At 46.4% G+C, this 24,048-nt stretch overlaps 1 protein-coding gene across 1 annotated transcript in view; it reads left to right on the top strand.

Moving 5' to 3' along the window:
- LOC115079276 (USP6 N-terminal-like protein) overlaps positions 1–24,048 on the top strand; it is a 459,663-nt gene that overhangs the window by 114,047 nt on the left and 321,568 nt on the right. The window contains exon 2 of the mRNA XM_029582658.1: positions 10,600–10,673. Within this exon, the coding sequence (XP_029438518.1) occupies positions 10,608–10,673 (66 nt within the window). The 5' untranslated portion in view covers positions 10,600–10,607. The remainder of the gene's footprint in view (positions 1–10,599; positions 10,674–24,048) is intronic.

Below are 24,048 nucleotides of genomic sequence, written 5' to 3'. Positions count from 1 at the left end.
TGGGGAACAGTTGCATTACAAGCATCAAGGCTTATTCTACCCTCCCCTCAGCCCCCCCATGTATCACCTTTATCCATACATAAGGCTATCGTCTCTCCTTTGTCTGTTCATAAGTTTATACTATTAACACTTTTTGGACATGTCCTGCGAGTTCATACCCTGCGAGTTTAGCTATACATAATTTTATATCATCCCCTTTGACTATTCAAAAATTTATACTGTTAACCCATTCTCGACATGCGCTGCGAGTTTATGACACTGTTTTCTTTGCCTTTTGGCAATTTCATGTTATCCTTCTCCCTCTTTCTTCTCCCTCCCACCCTCCCTTCTCCTTCTCCCAGTTTCGACCCTTCCCCCCCCCCCCTTGCTAACCCCTATCTTCGTTCATTGTAATTTCCTTTCACAGTTACTTGAAAACCGACATGATGTGTCCTACGAATGCTGGTATATAAAAAGCTTTTAAATAAATAAATAAAAATAAATAAATATAGATTAAGGTTAGTAATCTCCATGCCTTCTACTAAGGGTAGTAACCGCCACACCAGCAAGTTTTCTCCCTGCACAATTTCTTCATTTCCTTTAAGACTAGGCCTTAGAAGCAGTCCTAGGCTTTTTCCCTTATGTTTGCGTATCAGTATTCTAGACCATAGAGTTGGGGCCCTCTTTTGTTTTCTGAATCCAATTCTTCTTTTCCATCTTGCCGTCGAAGTGGGAAGCAATGTTGCAGTTGCATTAAAAGCATAAAGCATCCTTGAGACTGTTTTCAAGTGTGACGATTCAGATGAACTGAACCAAATCACTGTGAACTCGGAAGATGCGGTAGGTCAGATTGACAAAAGGAAGAGTAGAAAACCACCTGGATGGGATGGTATACACCCCAGTGTTCTGAAAGAAAACAAAAATGAAGTCAGATCTATTACAATTAATTTGTAACCTATCATTCAAATTAGCCATTGTACCTGAAGACTGGAAGATGGCCAATGTAACCCTGATATTTAAAAAGGGCTTCAGGTGTAATCTGGGAAACTGTAGACTGGTGAGCCTGACTTCCGAGTCTTACATTTTTTTTTTTTTTTTTGAAGGAGTGAATAAGTATGTGGACAAAGGTGAACTGGTAGATGTGGTGTATTTGGATTTTCAAAAGGCATTTGACCAAGTCTCTCATAAGAGGCTTATAAGAAAATTAAAAAGTCAAAGGTGAGAGGTGATGTCCTTTTGTGGATTGCACGCTGGTTAAAAGATAGGAAACAGACTAGGATTAAATGGTCAAATTTCACAGTAGAAAAAGGTAAAGTGTGCAGTGCCTCAGGGAACTGTACTTGGACTGGTTCTTTTTAAAAATATTTATAAATGATCTGGAAAGGGGTACGATGAGTGAGGTGATCAGATTTGCGGATAATACAGAAATATATAGAGTAGTTAAATCTGAAATGGATTGTGATAAATTGTAGAGGACCTTGCGAGACTGGAAGATTGGGCATCCAAATGGCAGATGAAATTTAATGCTGCTCAATGATCCTTTCCTCTACTGAAATACCGATTATATTCCTGTTCTCACTGAATCATTCCTACACACCGATTTTATACTTCTCATTGCTAATTTTGACTTTTTTGGTCTCTGAACTTCCATTTATTATTAGACTTGCCATTAACTAAGGATCATGATTACCATTGGTTTATTGTATTTGCTTTTATTTTGTTGGTATTTTTTTTTTATATATATCATGTCTATGTTATTTCAATTTCTCTGTAAAGCCTGTTGCTGAATTATTGTTTATTGTAAACCGAGGTGATGTTTTTAACGTGCCGCGGTATATAAAAAAATCACTAAATAAATAAATAATGTGGATAAGTGCAAGGTGATGCATATAGGGAAAAATAACCCATGCTATATAACACAATGTTAGGTTCCTTCTTAGGAGTTACCACCCAGGAAAGAGATCTAAGCATCATAGTGGATAATACATTGAAATCGTTGATTCAATGTGCTGTGGTGGTCAAAAAAGCAAAAAGAATATTAGGAATTATTAGGAAGGGATTAGAAAATAAAACAGTGGATGTCATAATGCCTCTCTATTGCTCCATGGTGAGACTGCACCTTGAATACTGTGTGCAATTCTGGTTGCCACATCTCATAAAAGATATAGTTGCACTGGAGAAAGTGCAGAGAAGGGCGACCAAAATAAGGGGCATGGAACGACTCCCCTATGAGGAAAGGCTAAAGAGGTTAGGGCTGTTCAGTTTGGAGACGAGACGACTGAGGGGGGATATGATAGAGGTCTACAAAATCATGAAAGGACTTGAATAGATTAAAGTAAATCAGTTATTTACTCTGTCAGATAATAGAAGGACCAGGGGGCACTCCATAAAGTTAGCAAGTAGCTCATTTAAAACAAACTGAAGAAAATTCTTTTCACTCAGCGCATAGTGAAGCTCTGAAATTCATTGCCAGAGGATGTGGTTAGTGTAGCTGGATTTAAAAAAAGGTTTGGATACGTTCTTGGAGGAGAAGTCCATTAACTGCTATTAATCAATTTTATTTAGGGAATAGCCACTGCTATTACTGACAGTAGCATGGGATCTACTTAATGTTTGGGTACTTGCCAGGTAATTGTAACCTGGATTAGCCACTGTTGGAAACAGGATGCTGGGCTTGATGGACCCTTTGTCTGACTCAGTATGGCAACTTCTTATGTTCTTAGAGGGAGCATACTTCTGTCCGTATGTGTGTGAGAGAGGGAGCATGCTTCTTTCTGTTTGTGAGAGAGAAGGAAGGTGGAGAAAGCTTGCACATCCACCTCTCATCTGCTAATCCATAACAATCTTAGGATAACTGGAAATTGAACATTCTCAGATATGGAGAACAAGAGATTTTTTATCCTTGTTATTAATTAGTGGGTGTTATTTGATGTGTCCCAAACACCAAAAACATATTTCAAAACTAAATTAAAAAAAAGTTTTTAAATATTAGATATTCTATTTATCATCTGTTTTGAAGTATTTGTTCATTTTTTATTATGATTGTACTATTATATTTTAAATTTCTTGGTTTTATTATTTGTTTTGTGAGGAACGGTAGTGTTCCTGCTCGTCATATACAGTGTCTGGCTTGTTTTGGTTTCCGGTTCAGTTTTTGTCTGCACATTTCTATTTCTATTTTATGATGGGTAGAATCAGAAGTTCCCAGGTGGTGTGTCTGCTGTTTTGAGATTTTATTGGTGTTTGGGAAATATTTTAAAAATTTCTGAATTAAAACATCCAATAAATAAAAACTATCATCAGCTGTTTTGAAATATTTGTTCATATCTTTTAGTATGGGTTTACTATTATATTTTATATTTTTTGATTTTATTGTTTGAAGTTTTATGAGGCTGTAAGGTTTTCCTAGGTTGCCTGATACCCTGGCTGTCCCTGCTCCACGTGAGAAAGCAGAATTCCATCTGAAGATGTGCTGCGTTGCGCAAGGCACTCCCTAGCAATGATACATATACTTTTGGCCAGGGCTTAACTTTTCTTTTTCTTTTTCTTAATCCCTGGAGAAAGCTGGAAGTAGGGATCATATCTGGTAGCCCTCCTCCCCAGGAACAGATAGGCAGAGCAAAGCCTACGGCAGTGTTTCCCAACAAGTATGCCTTCAGACCTGATCAGGTGTACTACGGAAAAATCACCACTGCCTAATGCTCTGATGCAAGGCACCATCTGGGCTCTGTTCTCAGCACCTTGCAGTAACAAGAAACACTAGCAGTGGCTCTTAAACTGATGGGAGCTCCTTTCTGAGAACATGTGCAATCAGGCATACTTCTTCTAGCTACAGCATGAGCCCTGGAGTGTGGTAATTAATGGGCAGCATGCAGAACAGAAATAGTTGGCAGCATACACACAGGCTGATGTAATAAGAGGTGCGGGAGAGCCGGCGCTCCGAGTCGAGTGACCACTCTCCCGACACGAGCCCAGGCACCTCTCCTGGGCACGCGATTTTATGTTCGAATGAGGCCGCGCGCTAATAAGGAGACGCTGGGGACACTAGCACGTCCCTAGCACCTCATTAGCGGAAGCGGCAGCTATCAGCAGGTGCGATAGCTGACGCTTAATTTTACCGGTGTCTGTTTTTGAACCCGCTGACAGCCATGGGTTCGGAAAACGGATGTCAGCAAAATTGAGCATCCGTTTTCGAATCTGCTGATTGGCGGGCAGATTTTTTTTTTTTTCTATTTTTTTGTGTATTTTTGGTGCCTCAGACATAATATCGCTATGATATTAAGTCGGAGGGTGTACAGAAAAGCAGCTTTTTTCTGCTTTTCTGCCCACTTTTCCTGGTGCTTTCAAGTTAACGCCTGCCCTTGGCAGGCATTAATTTTTGAGAGTAAAATGTGCGGCTTGGCTTAGCCGCACATTTTACTTTCAGTATTCCGGGGGAATAACTAATAGGCTCATGAACATGCATTTGCATGTGATGAGCGCTATTAGTTTTGGGGGAGGGGGGGGGTTGTCCGTGCATTTTCCTTACAGTATAAGGGATAATAATAGCGCGTTTAAAACGTGCGGCCAACAGGGGCTAAACAGTGCACTCAGCCGAGCGCCCCATTCTGTATCGGCTTATTAGTGTAAACAGCCCCTCCCCATCTTTCCTGTCTGAGTCCTTGAAACCTCTGTGTTGCGCTGGAGATGGACCCTTGGCCTGGTGCAAGATTGGTACGGCTCTCTGGTCAGACCCAGAGAGGGTGCCTGCCACCAGGAGGCAGAGCACAGGAGGAGACAGAGGCTAACTAGAACTTCACCAATAACAGTCCGGGGTTTTCGCAGGTTGAGCCCATGGGTACCCGGACCGCCTGGACTTAGGTGGGCCTCAGGTGGTCTCCCGAAGAGGTAGTGGAGAGGTGTGCCCACCACGAGCAAGGGTGCGGTGCTAACGCAGATAGGATGGACTAGACTCAAACTGGAAGCTCCGGAGACCTCAGGGAGGTCACAGTTCAAGAAGGTTCTCCGGGCAAGACAGGCAACAACTGCGGGTCTAGTCGGGTGAAAGCCGTGAGTGGATTCCCAGCAGGCTGGTCTGGTAGTCACAGTAGGCCAGAAGAGAGTGTCCGAGAGAAGCACAAGGGTCAGAGCCAGAGTATCAGTCCAGAAGTGGTCAGCCAAAGAAGGGGTCAATACCAAGATCAGTCCAAGTGTAGTCAAGGCAAGCGACGGTCAGTTCCAGGCAGGCAGACAGACAGGAGAATGGTCAAGCAGGCAGAGGTCAGTTCCAGGTGGCAGGCAAGAGAATGGTCAGGCAGGCAGAGGTCAGTCCGAAGGGGTATTACCTGGGAAGGACGCAGGAACACACTGAGACGCTGGAATGAGGAGACGCTGGAACACGGAGTAGGCAAACAAATAACACCATGGTGTCGACCCGATTGCCAAGGTGAGGTCCTGGGGGACAGGGCCTCGCTTTTATACTAAATTCAGGTAACATCATCAGGCTGCGCCGTGGAGATGGTTCCCGCCCTTGGCCCTTTAAAGGGTAGGGTGGTCCACACGCCTGCCTAGGGGCAGGACCAGTGCTGGAGAGGACGCCGTGCCCCGGCGTGGAGCTAGGCGGGACGCCCAACACTCTGTCTTACTCCTTAGGCAAATAAGACAGGGAGAGTTTGCACTGAGCACTGGAAGTGATTCATTTTGAGTGCTGGGAGCAGCAGCAAAGGAGCTCTGTTAGCCATATGCAGCAGCCAAAGGAACTAACTGAGCCTCACATCACACCAATGTATTTATTTACTTATTTAACATTTTTATATACCGAGGTTCTGGTAACAATGTTACTAATCACTTCGGTTTACATTTAACATTGAAATGACTTAACACGTGTGTCTTACAGAGAACAAGGAAAATGAACTTGGAAAAAGTTGAATTAAATAACATATTATAAAATACATCAATTTAAATAACAGAAATCTTATAAACTAGAGATTAAGATTAATCTTGTAAAAGTGGTTGAAAATTGGCGGGAGGGAATTGAAATTAATTCTAGGATTATTAAGCAAAGGGGGATAAAATGAAATTGTCCAGGAAGGGAGGGTGTTAGTAAAGTCCAGCTCAGGCGTAGGCTTGTGAGAAAAGCCAGGTTTTGAGTCTTTTTTTTGAATGTGATGGGGCATTGTTCGAGCCTAAGGACTGCAGGGAGAGAGTTCCATAGGTTAGGACCTGCTGTGGAGAAGGCTCTTTTGTTTGAAGATATTTTGACTGGAGGGGTTTTTAGAGAGCCTTTTTGTGCAGATCTCAACGGACGGGAGGATGAATGTAGCTGCAATGGGATCCTGAGGTCGAGGTGTGAGGTTTTGTAGATAGATTTATGGATGGTTGAGAGGGTTTTGTAGAGGATTCTATATTTTATAGGGAGCCAATGGAGATTCTTTAAAATTGGAGTAATGTGGTCCCTTTTTTTTGCTTTAGTTAGAATCCTAGCAGTGGCATTTTGGAGCATTTGTAGAGGTTTAGGGAGATAGCTGGGAACTCAAGTAAAAGAGAATTGCAGTAATCAATTTTTGAGAATATGATTGCTTGCAAAACTGATCTGAAATCATGGGGGTGAAGTAAGGGTCTGAGTCTTTTTAAGACTTGGAGTTTGAAGAAGCATTCTTTCACGGTGTTACTGATAAAGCTTTTGAAATTCAGTTGGTTATCCATGGTGACTCCTAGGTTTCTGACCCGGGGAGATAGAGGAGGTGGTGCCAGAGGATGAGTGTTGGAGAGCTGGTAGTTGCCATCTTGGGTGATTAGGAGGAATTCAGTTTTGTTGGCATTGAGAATTAGGCAGAGATCAGCAAGGAGATTGGATATAGAGAGGATATACTGTATAGGCACTGTATAGCGCCTATACAGTAAAATGGATTGTGCTTCATGGATGCTTCTTGGACGCGGCTTGCATTTGCATGCCATTTAAATACTGTATCAAGCGGTATGTGATCCGGACTGTGCGCGCGGCAAACAAGCGGGCACCCGGCACTGCCGCACTTTTTCTACCGCGTCCTTACTGTATCGGCCTGTATGTTAGAATGGGAATGGGAGGGGGCTGCTGCAGGCTGAGGAAGGAATGGCAGCAAGCATCACCGTTTACATAATGATGCAGCAGTGTTGGGGCAGGTAGTAGTCACTGAGCACATGAGCGGCAGCACAGCAGCAAATGTCTTTATGTGTTTGTCCATGTCTGATTGTGTGTGTCTGAGCCACTGGCTGGCAGCGTGGTTGTCTCATTACTTGCCAACTGGAACCAAGCAGTTTTTGAATGGCTGGCAAAAGAGTTTAACACCAGAGCAAGAATCGAGGATTTATGAAAGATATAACCAAACCTGGAGGAAAGGGGGAGACTGATTGATTGCATGGATGGAAGTGGGACTGCAGCTCAGTTTGTTCACCCCTGGTCTAGGATGTGCTGTACTTAGTTGATTAGGAAAAACATGACATTTATATTTTGTACCATTTGTGCCAGGCTCCAGGTGATATGATGGTACCTCTGAACGATTGACTTTGTGTGCTTTTGGAGCTGTTGAAATACATGCTGCACAGCATATGAGTCAGTCAGATACCCAATGGACTGGTTTTGAAAAAAATCCTCCGGGATATTTTCCTGCAATTCACCCCTGGAATAAATATCCCCTTATACTCTGGGATCTACTATAAATGGTGGTAGTTCTGGCTCACCTCATGAAATGGCCATTTGAATATTTACTGAAAGCAGAACTGTAGTTCCCCTCTTGGAGGTGAGTGCGGCTGTTCGCAGGAGCAGCCCAAGGACTGCCGAATGCAACAGTGTGAGAGAGGGAATGAATAGTTAGGGAGTTGTATATATGAGACAGAGGATAAAGTGTGCACCCTCTCTTTCCCCCACTATTTCTCGACAGTCTCAGCGTGACTGGAAATCAAAAAGTTTCCAGAGCTAGGGTTAGTTTTTACCCCTATTTGTTGTAACTATTGGACTTTATTTGATATGTCTGCGGTTCTGACATATTTTATTGATGTTTGATAAATTTTTTAAAATGTTAAACATTTATGAATTATTGGATGTTAATCAACTGTTTTGACATATGTATTATTTTTATTTGTATGGTTTCACTATTATGGTTTTTATATTTATTGATTTTATTATTTGAAGTTTTATGATGAGTGAAGATGATTGCTTTTTCCATTTTTGCATTATATACAGAGTCTGGCGTGTTGCAGTTTCCAGTTCAGTTTTTTACCTGCACGTTTCTATTTATATATATTATGGACTCTTTATTCTGTTTTTGAGGCTGTCTGTGTTCTGCATGAGTGATCTAGGTGAGGTTTTGTGCTGGCATGTAGTTTCTGTGTAGGGATCTATAGCCAGCTTGGCTTGTTCTTCTCTCTTAATAGGAGGTGAATTGGTGTTTAAGGGCTGTGTATAATATTTGCAGAGTTGCCTTTTCGGAGGTAGGGTTTTTATTTTTTGAGTGCTGGCAGTTAGTATGATTTTGATTTTGGAGATGTACTATATTGTAATTGTAATTCAGTTTACTTATGGCTTTCTGTTGGCCAAGCCGACATACCAACACATGTTACAATAGGACTAATCCAGCAAAAATAAATGTATGGTAAATAGTATATACTGGTCAATACACGTTAGCAAAAACAATCTTTAATTGAAAATACACACATAAGTGTGATGACTTTGCTTTTGAACATGTACCACGTATGAGTGTGTAATGACAATTAAAGATTTTTTTTGCTAACGTGTATTGACCAGTATATACTATTTGCCACACATTATTTTTGCTGGATTTTCTCTATATGTGTGTGCTGTTTACTCCGCCCTTCTCTGTGTGCTTTTCGCACAATAGGACTAATACCATATGGGTTCCAAATGTCTTTTTTGCAGGGTTTTCTGGCTGATACCACAGTAGTGCATGGGAATGTGAGTGATATTTTTACCTCAGAAGACTGTACTTTGAATGTCCTTTTCCTTGTAAAATGTTACAATAACTGCATAATTTAATTGTATGTTGGGAAGGCTGGTGGGGAGAGGGTCACACAAGGCTGTAAGCTTTGCCTCAGGCAGGGCTGCCCAAACTGTGGGTTGGGACCCCAAATAGGATTACAAAATGTTCAGCTGGGGTCACAAGTACCTCAGAGGGCAGCATATTTCTTCCAGGTACCAGCGGCAGCATTAGTGGAAGACAGCATGGAGCCTGTGAGTCGGCACACGCTCACAGGCCTTGCAATGGCCCTGCCCTTGCATGAGTCTCTGTGGTAACAGGAAGCCCTAAACAAGAAGGGATCTGGGCTCCCCAGGGCCTGTGGGCTTGCACTGGTTCACCGACACTTAGCCGACTTTGATTACTAATATTGATGCTGCTTGCAGATCACAGTTGGGTTTGGGACAGCCATGAAGGGAAGGGTGCGCTGAGCGTGCACAGGCCAGTGGAAATTTCTTCTTCTCCTGTCTCCTCAACCACTACTGAATCTACCCAAGAACAAAAATGTTGCCCCTGTCAGCAGCCTTCCCTCTCTTCCCAACATCCATCTTTGACCCTGACCAGAGAAATGTTTTTGGGGTCAGTTGCAGGAAAGATTTGAGGGTTGCATCCCCTGGAGTGGAGCTGGCTGTGGAGGGTGAGGGAGGTATGTCAGAAGATCAAATGGGGGATGTGAGGTGAGACTAGGGGGTGAGCGAGATAGGATGGAGGAAGGGATGGCAGAGGATCAGTTGGGGGTTATAAAAATGGCATGGGGATGAGAGGATTAGCTAGGAAGATGAAAAAGGGTTGGAGGGAGTGAGAGAGGGGATGTCTGGGAAGGTGAGAGGAGCAGTAGGATGAAAGAGGGGATCAGCTGGAGAGGCAGATGTTGAGAGAGAAGGTTCTCTGGAGGGGTTGGAGGTTGAGGGAGGGGGGGGGGGGGGGGGGAGAGTGGACTGATTGTTGGAGGGGAACTGCACCCTTGATTTTGTTCTGGTTGTCCTCTGGGTTCATATAAATTTCTAGGTGGTAAAATGGGGTCATATTGGCTAAAGGTTTGGGAAGCCCTGGCCCTAAGGTATCTAATATCCTTGCACTGGTCCTGGGATGGCAGAGGTAGATAAAGGGGAGTGATATAAGGTAAAAAAAAAAAAAAAAGTCAAGTTTTTCTAATGGTGAGGCTAATTTTGTAAGTTTCCTGCTGTTCTAATGGGATGTTGTTGATATTTTTATATTTGGGTTCATTTGGTTGCACCTCTCTTTGCACACAGTTTTCTAGTAATAAAGAAAGGTGAACATTTTACTGTGCACGTCCAAGTGTTTAGAATTTTCACCGCTGGAAGTTGAGCTTCGGTGCTGGAGCCTGCGGAGCAGGAGGGATTCTTGATGTCCTTTGTGACCTTGCAGAAGAGGCTGGTGAATGGACTTTATTTGCACAAGTGATGTCAGTGACTCAGAACTGTGTATATACTGATGGATGATCTACGTGTTGCCCTGTCTATAGAATAAGAAAACAGACAGGCAAACTGCATTTTGCCGAGTTCTGCACTGGTCAGCAAAGGGAAGCTGCATGGTATCCATCAGTGCCCTGAAACCAGCACAGTCGCTGCTCTCCCCTGATTTGTGCCTTTCTCTCTCCCTTTTTCAGCTGCAGACATGAGGAAAGATATCGAAGCCTTAATAGCACAGGAAAGAGCAGAGATCATCTGCAAGTATGAAAAGGTAAAGTACTGATATTACACGACCTTTATTGAGGGTCATTTTCCAAGTTTTTCTGCAGAAATGGCCTTTAGAAGTTTTCGTGCATCCGGTTTTGAGGCGTTTACTTTTCCTCGCAGAGGGGAGAGGTATTTTGGGGGGGGTGCAATCTGGGCACGGTTGGGACTGATGTGCATACTTTATGGTTTTTATAAAGCATTTACATAAATTCTTTCAGCAAAACTACATGCACCAAATAGGTGCAATTGTGTGCAACTGGTTTTTCTGGGATAATTTTCAAAGCAAAGTATGCATGGACTTTACTTTGAGAATTTGTGTAAAGTCTGCAGGTGAAAAGTAGCCCCAGACTTTATTGTGAAAATGACCCCCATAGTCTGCCGTGCTGCACTGCATTACAGAACACTTTCAGCTGGACTCTCTGCTGTGCTGCTCAGTATAATTTTTTGCACCACGCACAAGGGTGAAAATTTTCAAAAACTTGGGAGCCATTCAAAGGTTTTAGCAGCCAATGCAAAGTAATTTTCCTTGTTTTTTTTCTTTCTCTCTTTCTTTCTTACTCCTCTAGACTTTCTTCTCTCCAACCTGTACAAGCAGGGGAGCAGCCCTTTGCTCCTACTCAGCCCAGCCTTCCACAGCAGCAGCAGCGGCGGCTCCTTCTCCTTGGCTTGGGCAGTCAGTCAGCAGATTTCAGTTTTTAAGCACGCGGGTGATCTGGTGATTTTCCATTCCTGATGCTGCATCCGGCATTGTGCTGCACTGGATTTAATTCAGGGCCTCCAGTTTATCATGATTCCATAGTTTTGGCAAATTCAAAGCCCATGCTTCTGCCTCATCCGCCATTCCTTTTTGCCACTGCTATTCTGTCCCCTTCAATAGCTACCAGTTCTGTTACTCTGTCCCTTCACCCCTTTCACCACTGCCACTCTCCCTTTATTGGTTAAACTTATAACTCGCGTCATCACCATAGACACCACTGCCACTCTCTCGCTCCACCCTCTGCCACTCTCCCCGGTCCCTTGCAATCACTACTGCTCTGTCTCGCCAGTCATAGTATATGATAGCAGATAAGGACCAATTGATCAATCTTGTTTGATCTTCTGTGGTTCTCAATCATTATGGATAGATGAATATATAAATTACCACACAAAAACCTATCATTCTCCTCCATTATTTGTCCTGAGGATGTTTAAATTCTGTACTAGTACTGGCCATCACCACTTCCACTTTCAAAAGGTTTTACTTGCATAAATGGACTTTTAAAAATTGCCCAGATATATGCTACTTTTATACGCATAACTTCTTTGAAAAATCACTGTTGCCAAGCAGATCCGTCACTTTTATCTCTTGCACTAGGGCCTGGGTTCCATTGAGAACCAGATCTAATATATTTCCCCCTCTTTTCAGTTTCCCATTATTATTGTGTTACCCATTTTACTAGCCAGGCTCATGTCTTCTTGTTTGTTAACCTGTTCAGAGAATCTGTGGTGTCTGCATGAAGGTAATGATGGCAGATAAAGACCAAATGGTCCATCCAGTCTGCCGAGCAGAGAGTCATCCAATTTAATAAATGTGTCTTCCATTTTAGGAAGATGCAAACACAAAATCTCTCATACAAGCCATCGCCAACTTCCCTCAGTCTCCCACTTCATCCTCTCAACCCTCTTCCACCATCATCCTCCATATCCTTCCCGTGTATGCCCAAGTAATGGCTTCCACCTCCTCTGCCAATAAACAACCCAAAGCACCACCATCTTCAACCTCGCCTTCCACAATATCAATTTCCAAGCCAGCACTCAAGCCCCCTCCCATTACCAAGTTTTTCAATAAACCCAATATTCACCAAAACTAGAGATGTGATTAGAAAAAAAAAGATCCAGCCTGAGTTTCCCCCATGCAAATTACCGTAGCCTTCCTGGAAGCCAGATGCTGTTATTATGTCCCACTCCATGCATATTTACCCCAAGACTTTCTTAGATACCCAGTCCTAGTTAGGTTTGTAACTGCTGCTCCATGCAAGTTACCCCAGTGCATTCTTAGAAACAGAGAGCAATCCTACCACTGCTGTTATGGGTTCAACTGTCACTCTGTTCAGGTTATCCTGTGTTTCATTACCATCCTCGTCTCCAGGTAGCCATTGTCTTTATCCCATTGTCTTTGAATTCTGTTAACATTTTTGTCTCCACCATCCTCTTCATGAAAAAATACTTCCTGACTTTGTTCTTGAGTCTACCTTCTTAAATACAGACCATATGGTCCATCCAGTCTGCTCATATCCAAATTTCCTGTTCACCTTTATGGCCTCTTCCTCTCTCTCTGAGCAACTCTGTGCTTGCCCCATGGTTTTGTTTTTTTTTAAACTCTTTAGTTAACAAACTTTTTCGGCATACAGCACACACCCATGCTTTCAATATATATCTGTAGCACAGCACAGTGCATAAAAGAAAAGGAAATCCGAGCGTAACAGATACAGGAAATCCATAATGAGGATGGTACAAACCCCATACTTTTTCATACTTACAAAATTCCCCTTTTAGGTCAAACCGTAGCTGTTCCAAATCAGCAGTATCCCGAACCTGGATCCGCCAGTAAACCAAATTGGGGGTAGATTTCCAGTAGTGAAATACACTGCCAGTAGCAGCTGACTGCTCCATCTTTTTTTTTTTTTTTCAATTCTGATTCGGCCCTCTTCTCCACTGCCTGCAGAGAATCCAGGATGTTTAGAAGCAGGGAGATCATGCAGTGTCTGTAGGAAGAGCTGTTCCAGCAACTAGGGGTGATACTGGACCTGGTGCTTACAGATGGGGAGGGTAATGTAGTAACATAGTAAATGACAGCGGATAAAGAAAAAATGGTCCCAGCAAGTTTTTTAGGGCTGTAACTGCCACTTCATGTAGGTTACTGCCAAGCTTTCTGTTAAGGGTCGTCATAAGGGTCACTCCATGCAGGTTACCCCATAGCAAAAATAGAAACTTTAGGTATAGGATTCTTCATTTCTGTTCTCTAGCCAGTAGAGAGCCTCTGTGTTTGTTCCACACCTCTTATAAATTTCATTACTGTTCTTGTCTTCACCACCTCTTCCAGGAGCTCATTCCATGCATCCATCACCCTTTCTGTGAACAAGTATTTCCTGACATTGTTCCTAAGTCTTCCTTCTTGGAATTTCATATCGTAACCCCTAGTTTTACAACTTCTTTCCATGGGAACATTTTTAATTTTTGTGCATGATTAATTCCTTTCAGGTATTTGAAAGTCTGTATCATATCTTCCCTGTCTCTTCTCTCCTCCAGGGTATATAAATTTAGGTCCTAAGTCTTCTGGTGCAGATTCTACATCATTATGGTTGCCTTTCTCTATACTGCTTCCATTCTGTCCTTAGATCTCCAGAACTGAACAGGTGAGGCCTCACCAAGGACCTGTACAAGGGCATTATCTCCTCTATTTCTCCTGTTGCTTAAGCATCTGTGCAGCGCAGGATCCCTCTGGCCTTATAGGCACTGCCTTGTTACATTGCTTCGCTGCTTTTAGATATTTATTTATTTTTAGATTTTTATATACCGGTGTTCCTGTATTAAAATACAGATCACATCGGTTTACATTGAAACATAAAAATTACGCCAAGAGGCGGTACATATAACAAGGTTATAGAACTTGGAAAACAGGGAAAACAGATTCGAAAAATAACATTGAGAAATTGTAAAGTCTCTTTGAGAAACCAAATCATAAAATAAGGCGTAATTGTCTAAGTTAAATGTGATCTGCATAAGGGATTGCGATGGTGAGAAAATCTTGATAGCTGGAGGTGAAAAAATAATCATAGTTCTGGAAAAGCTTGGCTAAAGAGCCAGGTTTTAATTTTCTTTTTGAAGGAAGCGAAGCAGATCTCAAGGCGGATGTCTGGCGGGAGCATGTTCCATTGGACGGGTCCTGCTAAAGAAATGGCACGTTTCTGATGTAAGGATATTGTTGAAGGAACATAGGGTTATGTACCCCGTCCAGCAGATGGAATCAGAACAGACTTCGAGGGACGTCACTAACATAAGCCAGTACACCCTCTGCTGGAGCTCAGTATCTGACTCCAGCAGATGAAGGTTGGGGGGACCCATTGGCTCCCCCACGGGGACAGGATTATAGGTTTTTCCCTTCTTTCTTTTTCTCACTGTCAATTTCCTTTGAGCTCTATGGATCAAGTTTAAAGTTTTAAGTTTAAAAAAAAAAAAAAAAGCTCCAACTTTTGAGGAGGTGTGTCTTTCTCTGCCTCTCTCAGCTTTTACCTTCGCCACCGTTGGTTGGGGTAAGTTATTGGGGTTTCTTTGGTTGTTCTTTATTCTTTTTGCAGGTTTTGTCTCCCCAACAGTGTGTTCATTGCCCCGTGGATGCCGGTGGTGCCGGCCTCTCCACATGTTGGCTGCCGGTCCCACGGCCCAGAGGTTTCTTTTCGCGGCTCTTTTGTCTTTTATCTTTTATCTTTATTTTATTTTGTCTTTTGTCTTTTATCAGGGTGATAGTCACACACTATCACCCTGAGGTGTCTCTCCCGGTCCGTGCATATCAGTTGTTCACCCCAAATGCATGACTGCACTTCTTGGCATTGAATGCCAGCCGTCAAACCTTTGATCACTCCTTGAGCTTTCTTAGATAACGTTTTATTCTCTCTTCTCTGTTGCAGAAGTTGGTGTCATCCGCAAAAAGACAAACTTTACCTTCTAATCCCTCTGCAATATTGCTCACAAAGATATTAGACAGAACCGGTCCTAGAAGAGCTCCACGTATCGCTCTTCTCTCTTCAGAGTAGATTCCATTTATCACTGCTCACTGACAGCTGTCAGCCAATTTGTAATCCATGTCACATTCTGGGACCCACTCCCAGGCTTCTCATTTTATTCAAGAGCCTCGTATCAAAAGCCTTGCTGAAATCTAAGCAAACCACATTAAGTGCTCTTCCTTCATCCAATTCTGTAGTCACCCAATCGAAATAAAATCAATCGGATTTGTTTCACAAGACCTTTCTCTGGTAAAACCATGTTTTCTCGGCTCCTATAACCCATTTGATTGTAGATAGTTCATTATCCTTTCCTGTAGTGATCTTTCCATTAATTTTCCCACCACCAAGGTAAGGCTAACTGGCTTGTTGTTTCCAGCCTCCTCCCTGCTACCCCTTTTGTGAAGCGGGACCAGAACCCCCACCCCCTTCTCCAGTCCTTATGGCATTCCTGTTTCCAAAGATCTATTAATCAGGTCCTTCAACGCACCCCCAGCACTTCCCATCTGGTCCCATGGCCTTATCCTTTCAGTTCCACTGATTTCATCCAGACACACGCTTCTGTAAATGTGGATGTATCTACCCCATTCTCATCAGTACTCTTGTCATCCAGCAGCGGCCCTTCTCGAATGTCGTCTTTAATAAATGCCAAACTAAAATATTTGTTTAATATTTCTGTTTTTTTACTTATCTTTCTCCACTCCTTGCTCCTTGACTCCTTTCAATCTTACAATGTCACATCTGTCCTTCCTTCTTTCTTTTATATATCTGAAAAATGCTTTGTGACTACGCTTTGGGCCGGATTTTAAAAGGGTTAAGCGCACAAGTTATGCGCGTAACCCTCTTAAAAGGCCCCTGCGCACGCCGAGCCTATTTTGGTCGAGGCCTCCGGACCAGCCCCCGGGTCGGGTGATGGCGTGCCAGCAGCCCATTGGCGCGCGCAGATTTACACCTACTTCTGGAAAGGCGGAAGGAAAGTTCCCTCCGAGGCCGCTCCGATTTCAGAGCGGCCTTGGAAGGAACAGGCAGCGCGCGCTGGGCTCGGCGCGCGCAGGTTGCACAAATGTGCACCCCCTTGCGCGCGCCGACCCCGGATTTTATAAGATAAGCGCGTAACTTATAAAATCCAGCGTACTTTTGTTCACTTGTGGTGGGCAAACAAAAGTACGCGCGCGCGCGCTGTTTTTTAAAATGTACCCTCTTTGGCGATCTTTTGATGTCTTTCTTCATCTCCTTCAGTGTCACCAGTTAATCTTCCCTGTGTTCCTTTTTTTGAGTTCTTTTGCACTTTTTGATTGCTGATCTTATTGTCTTTATTTTCTTGGCCATCTCCTTAGAGAACCATGTCAGTTTTCTTTTTCTCTTCTATTTAATATTTGTTTTTACATAAAGGTCTGTTGCCTTTGTTATAGCTCCTGGCTGTTATATCAAACCATACCATCTGATGATCATTGATGCCCAAGTGGATACCTACCCGAATATCAGATATACTATTTCTGTTTGTGAGTACTAGGTCCAGTACCGCTCCTCCCATTCTGGATTCCATCACCTTTTGTCTGAGCACAACCCCTTGAAGGGGCATCTAAATTCTCTTTACTTCTTTGCAAATTCTGCAGCAGGAATACTCTAATCCACATCTGGCAAATTAAAATCTCAAATGAGCAACACTTCTGCCTTTCTTCTCCACTTTTGGATGTCTTTGGTCAGATCTCTGTTCATTTCTTCTGTCTGATTTGGAGGCCTGTAGACTGCACAAGTGTAAATGGAAGTGCCATCCTCTTTTGTTAAAATAACCCAAAGCGCATCTTCCTTTCCCCACATCTCCTGCATTTCTGTTGTTCAGATATTGTTTTTAACATAAAGAGCTGCTTCTCCCCCTTTTTTTTTTTTATATCATCTCTGACCTTTCTCAATAGGTTATAGGCCTGTATGACTGTATCCTATTCATGAGACTCACTGAATCATGTCTCCATAATAACAATATACAAATTTCCTCCACCATTAGGGCCTACAGATCTTACATTTTTACGTAGATAAGCAGCTGAATTAGCCATGCTGTCTAGGACGGTCCTCCGTGCCAATGGGTGGCGAAGCCCTCAAAGTTGAAAACTTGTCTTAGATAGTGAGGTGCACCTGCTTGCGTGATGCCGCGCTGCCTCAAGTCTCCTCAGCCTAATTTTTTCCACGCAACAGAGTGAGCGGAGCTCTCTCCTCCTCACAATTCACTTCAAAAGCATATAAATAAAAGTACAGAAGATAGGGAAAAGAAGGACATTTAAAAAAAAAAAGAAATTTACCTCACACCTGCCTTCATGAGACCATTGTAAACGTCTAGGGGCACCCCTTCCTCCTCCCAGCTGATTCTATGCCTTTACATTAATTTTCTCAGGGGACCTCCCGGGTTTTCCCGGGGCGGCACAGAGAAGAGCCCGGGGGGGGGGGGGGGGGGCACTAATGTCATGGTCAGTTCACTCACTGGCAGTTTGAGTACTGGCACCATTCGCCGGCGCACCGAAGCATCACCGCGTGTGCCGGCGCATCATATCATTGACATGCGTCGGAGCATCAACGAGCGTGCCGGGCCATCGATGCGCGTGCCGGTGCACCAACTGATCAACTTCAGCTTACCGAGACATCCATGCGCACGGGGGTGTGTCCAGGGAATGACGCGAGCCCCGACGCACCGAGGCATCAATATGGGTGCGAGCTTCAGACATGCCAAGCTATCTACGCAAGATCCGGATGCGCCACAGCATCAATGAATGCATTGACGGAGGCGCCCAGCGCGCCTCGACATATACGCGGGAGCCAAACGTGTCAAAACATCAACAGGGGCACCGGGTGCACCGGGGGCATCGGTATGGGCGCCGTGACAACGCCGGAGCGCACAAATGCTGTCACGTAAGCCAAGCGCCTGGAGAAACCATCGCGCACGCCGGCTCGCCAGAAAGCTGTCAGGGAGCCTCTAAACACGAACACGTGCCTAATGAGCGCGGAAGCCCGAAATAGGCACGAGCCCGCAAAAAAAAACCAAAACCCCCAATAAGTGATTGGGGGAACGGAAGCTCTAGAACGAGTGCCCCTTCCCGAACCACTGACACATACCGGGAGCTCCAAAGCTCCAAACTGAACACTGGCGTACTGAATCCTGGTGCGTGCTCAGGTACGTCCACCACCAACGCGTATGAGGCCGCCTCCGTCAGCGAGTTGAACCACGAGCACATCAGAGACTTGCGGGCGCGCGCGCAGGGACACCTACGTCTCCGAACAAATAATACAACGCACCCACCGGCACGCCACCACGCTGCCACGTCTGCCAATTAACCGACGTGTGATTGTACAACGTCGGTAGGTCAGCCTACATGCAATTGCCTCGGTGCCAAAATAGCTACATCGCACACGATGCATCTGTACCGCCAGGATCATGGGTCTGAGCTTCGCTGCCCATGGATCCTTCTTCCAAAAAAAAAACAAACAAAAAAAGAAAAAGAAAATCCTTTTCTGTGAACACAGGTGAGGTTCAAAAATCAAGGACCCTAGTATGAGGGCATGCATAACCTTCGGGACTCATACTACATCGAAAGGCATCAATTACTTTAGGCTGCCACCTGACGGGTCCTAAACTCCGCAGATGCCACTTGGAAGCTTTCTGCGGTCGCTGACTTCCCTCCGCCATCTGCCCATGCAGGAATCTTCTTTGAGAACTCCTATCCGGAATGCCAATTTCACGAGGAGTGCTTCTAATACCCTACTGCACTGCGCTGTGACAAGTCTCTCCTTCGGAGAACCCGTCTCACTGACTTGCACCGGTCATTGTCCATTTTAAAAAACCAGGCAGGGGGTGTCCCCTCCTACAGACGACTGGCTTCCTATAGACCTTAAAAAAAAAAAAAATCTGACCACCTTCCAGTCATCTGGCAGGGGGACATGGAAGATCTTAGCCTTTTATTAGAAAGGCATTCAAATACACACTACTATATACGTCCTGGAGAATGTAATATTTTTATGGGATGTAGTCTTCCACGCAGGACTCCAACCTCTAAAGTTTCTCTTCTAGAACATTAGATACTTCATGACACCCTCTTTGTTTTCTCTGAAGATGGGCTATTTTCAATGAACTCCACAGCCAAAAACATAATCATAGTTCCTGTACTTTTTCTAAGTGCAAGCACAGTGTAATATTGAATGCTGAACCATCCTTATCTCCTGGCATTTTTATGGATAACACTCTGCCGGACAGCATCGAGTTTTCTACTTAAAATATCCACTCGCCAATTGCCAAACACAATAGTCCATTATGTCCAAGGATCTGTTACAGTTTTGGCTGCAGTGCAACCACCTCACCACCAGGGGTCCCTCTAGTGCTGGCTCTCCTGACAGGCCCAGGCCATCTCCCCTGTCCACTCTATGTTCTGGGTTGGCCCTTATAACCCTGCCTGACAGTTCCCTCGGTGCTTCGGCATCGAGCTCACCTGGGCTCCCTGCTCTAGCCTTGCGCGGCCTTCGGGCCTGCTTCCTCGCTTTTCTTACCTGGCCTACGGGCCTTCTGACCTGCCTGCTCTGCTTACGGTGTGTGGCCTACGGGCCTTCTGTGTATGTGTGGCCTACGGGCCTTCTGACCTGCCTGCTCTGCTTACGGTGTGTGGCCTACGGGCCTTCTGTGTGTGTGTGTGTGGCCTACGGGCCTTCTGACCTGCCTTGCCCTGACTATGGTGTGTGGCCTACGGGCCTTCCGTGTGTATGTGTGGCCTACGGGCCTTCTGACCTGCCTGCTCTGCTTTCGGTGTGTGGCCTACGGGCCTTCTGTGTGTGTGTGTGTGTGGCCTACGGGCCTTCTGACCTGCCTTGCCCTGACTACGGTGTGTGGCCTACGGGCCTTCCGTGTGTATGTGTGGCCTACGGGCCTTCTGACCTGCCTGCTCTGCTTTCGGTGTGTGGCCTACGGGCCTTCTGTGTGTGTGTGGCCTACGGGCCTTCTGTGTGTGTGTGGCCTACAGGCCTTCTCTGCCTTGCCTTGCTTACTGTGTGTGGCCTACGGGCCTTCTGACCTGCCTTGCCCTGACCCAGCCTGAACCCAGACACTGCTACTTGCCGCCTGCCCTGACCCAGCCTAGACCCAGATACTGCTACTTGCCGCCTGCCCTGACCCAGCCTGAACCCAGACACTGCTACTTGCCGCCTGCCCTGACCCAGCCTGAACCGAGACACTGCTACTTGCTGCCTGCCCTGACCCAGCCTGGAACCAGACACTGTTTCTAGCCATTCCTGTCTCTCTCCACCTGGAGCCACCCTGCTGGGTGGTGTTCACGACTCCTGACCGGAGCCCAAGCGTAACAGTATGCCGAAGCCACCAAATTTCCAGGTGAAGAGATAGGTCTTGGTACTACCGGTGAGCCAATTTTTTCTTTTTCCTTCTACTCACATTATGCCTCAGCCTCCAAGTTTTTATGTCTGTGCTTGTTGCCAGACTTTGAATTATCCCAGTTACAAGAACTGTCTTGCCTGTCAACTCTCAGACCAAGAACACTGGGTATGCAGTGGTTGTCATAAGAGGAACGTCTCAGTCTATCAGGAATGTTTAAATTGTTTAAATCCTAAACCAGGGTGGTGGAAATGCTCCTGTCTTCCGTGTCTGTTACCACCAGGCAAACCCTGCCCCCGTTGTTCTGCTTTAGGATCAGCTGTTCCATTAGAAAAAACAATCAGCTCTCCTAACCGGTATTCTGCTTCTGGCTCCACTAAAACAGACATTTTAGCTGGCAGTTTGTGGATAGAAAAACCCAGGACTTACCTGGCCAAGAAGGCTTCTGTGACACCAGTGCTAGAGCCTCAGGAACAGGTTTCTCTCAAACGGAGAGAGTTGATTAACTCTAGCAGGGCTCTGCTTCCCACAGCTGCTGTTGAGACACTAACGAGCACATTCCCTAGACGTCCTAGAACTGCCTGTGCCTTCTCTAAACTGTTCCTCCAGAAACAAAATAAGGAGCCTCAGAGTTTGGCTCGAGGTATCAAGCCCACAGCAGTGCAACCTGTGTCTTCTATGTGCACTGCTTCTAACCTTGCTGCTCTGCCATCTGAGCCTGTTTCATCACCCCAAGAGGGATCCAAGCCTGCTACGTCACCCCAAGAGGGGGCCGAGCCTGCTACATCACCCCAAGAGGGGGCCGAGCATGCTACATCACCCCAAGAGGGGGCCGAGCCTGCTGCATCACCCCAAGAGGGGGCCGAGCCTGCTGCATCGCCCCAAGAGGGGGCCAAGCCTGCTGCATCGCCCCAAGAGGGATCCAAGCCTGCTGCATCGCCCCAAGAGGGGGCCGAGCCTGCTACATCACCCCAAGAGGGGGCCGAGCCTGCTGCATCGCCCCAAGAGGGGGCCGAGCCTGCTGCATCGCCCCAAGAGGGGGCCGAGCCTGCTGCATCGCCCCAAGAGGGATCCGAGCCTGCTGCATCACCCCAAGAGGGGGCCGAGCCTGCTGCATCACCCCAAGAGGGGGCCGAGCCTGTTACATCGCCCCAAGAGGGGGCCAAGCCTGCTGCATCGCCCCAAGAGGGGTCCGAACCTGCTACAACGCCCGGAGAGGTGTTCGAGCCTGCTTCATCGCCCCGAGAGGGGTCCGAGCCTGCTTCATCGCCCCGAGAAGGGTCCGAGCCTGCTACAACGCCCGGAGAGGTGTTCGAGCCTGCTTCATCGCCCCGAGAAGGGTCCGAGCTTGCTTCATCGCCCCGAGAGGGGTCCGAACCTGCTACAACGCCCGGAGAGGTGTTCGAGCCTGCTTCATCGCCCAAGAGGGGTCCGAGCCTGCTTCATCGCCCCGAGAAGGGTCCGAGCCTGCTACAACGCCCGGAGAGGTGTTCGAGCCTGCTTCATCGCCCCGAGAGGGGTCCGAACCTGCTACAACGCCCGGAGAGGTGTTCGAGCCTGCTTCATCGCTCCGAGAGGGGTCCGAACCTGCTTCATCGCCCCGAGAGGGGTCTGAACCTGCTACAACGCCCGGAGAGGTGTTCGAGCCTGCTTCATCGCCCCGAGAGGGGTCCGAGCCTGCTTCATCGCCCCGAGAAGGGTCCGAACCTGCTACAACGCCCGGAGAGGTGTTCCAGCCTGCTGTTTCATCCCGAGAGGGGCCCGAGCCTGCTGCACTACCCCGAGACGAGCCTGCTAAACCGGTCCTGCTGCCACCTCCGGAGGGGCTCAAACCGGTACCACTAACAGACTTTCTGACTCAGCCATCTGAGCCTGTTGAATTGCTCCAGCTGTTGCTGCCCTCGGAGGCGTCTGATTTCATTTTTGAGTACCCCCTGCTAAGATGGGACCCAGGAGGAGGGGGAGGCCTTGCGGAGGGGGTACTGTTACAGTTTTGGCTGCAGTGCAACCACCTCACCACCAGGGGTCCCTCTAGTGCTGGCTCTCCTGACAGGCCCAGGCCATCTCCCCTGTCCACTCTATGTTCTGGGTTGGCCCTTATAACCCTGCCTGACAGTTCCCTCGGTGCTTCGGCATCGAGCTCACCTGGGCTCCCTGCTCTAGCCTTGCGCGGCCTTCGGGCCTGCTTCCTCGCTTTTCTTACCTGGCCTACGGGCCTTCTGACCTGCCTGCTCTGCTTACGGTGTGTGGCCTACGGGCCTTCTGTGTATGTGTGGCCTACGGGCCTTCTGACCTGCCTGCTCTGCTTACAGTGTGTGGCCTACGGGCCTTCTGACCTGCCTGCTCTGCTTACGGTGTGTGGCCTACGGGCCTTCTGTGTGTGTGTGTGTGGCCTACGGGCCTTCTGACCTGCCTTGCCCTGACTACGGTGTGTGGCCTACGGGCCTTCCGTGTGTATGTGTGGCCTACGGGCCTTCTGACCTGCCTGCTCTGCTTTCGGTGTGTGGCCTACGGGCCTTCTGTGTGTGTGTGTGTGGCCTACGGGCCTTCTGTGTGTGTGTGGCCTACAGGCCTTCTCTGCCTTGCCTTGCTTACTGTGTGTGGCCTACGGGCCTTCTGTGTGTGTGTGGCCTACGGGCCTTCTGACCTGCCTTGCCCTGACCCAGCCTAGACCCAGACACTGCTACTTGCCGCCTGCCCTGACCCAGCCTGAACCCAGACACTGCTACTTGCCGCCTGCCCTGACCCAGCCTGAACCGAGACACTGCTACTTGCTGCCTGCCCTGACCCAGCCTGGAACCAGACACTGTTTCTAGCCATTCCTGTCTCTCTCCACCTGGAGCCACCCTGCTGGGTGGTGTTCACGACTCCTGACCGGAGCCCAAGCGTAACAGATCATCCTCTTTCACCTATAGACATAGAAACTAAAGATCATGTCTCTTTCCGTGGCTGATTCATCAACCTTGTTGCCTGATGACTTTTTAATCTATATCGTCCTACCGATCATGTTGTATTTCCTGACCCACTGGTTGTCGACTTCAACCTTCACAATTGCAAGGGAAGCGGAGTAATTCGCAAATTCATGCCAGTTTCCACGAGCCATCAGGGTTTCTTAAACTCTCTATGTCCCACCACCCTTAGTGGAAAGGAACTTCCACTTTATTCTCTCCAGGAGCACAGGTCAACCCGAACTTTACTCACGGCGTCATACCTAGGCTTTCTGTCTTCCATTTTCATTTTTTGCTGCACTTGGGCTG

Source organism: Rhinatrema bivittatum, chromosome 17 (assembly GCF_901001135.1).
Source record: "Rhinatrema bivittatum chromosome 17, aRhiBiv1.1, whole genome shotgun sequence".
NCBI lineage: Eukaryota > Metazoa > Chordata > Amphibia > Gymnophiona > Rhinatrematidae > Rhinatrema > Rhinatrema bivittatum.
The sequence above is the reverse complement of the archived record's forward strand: the minus strand, read 5'-3'. Positions and strand labels throughout refer to the sequence as shown.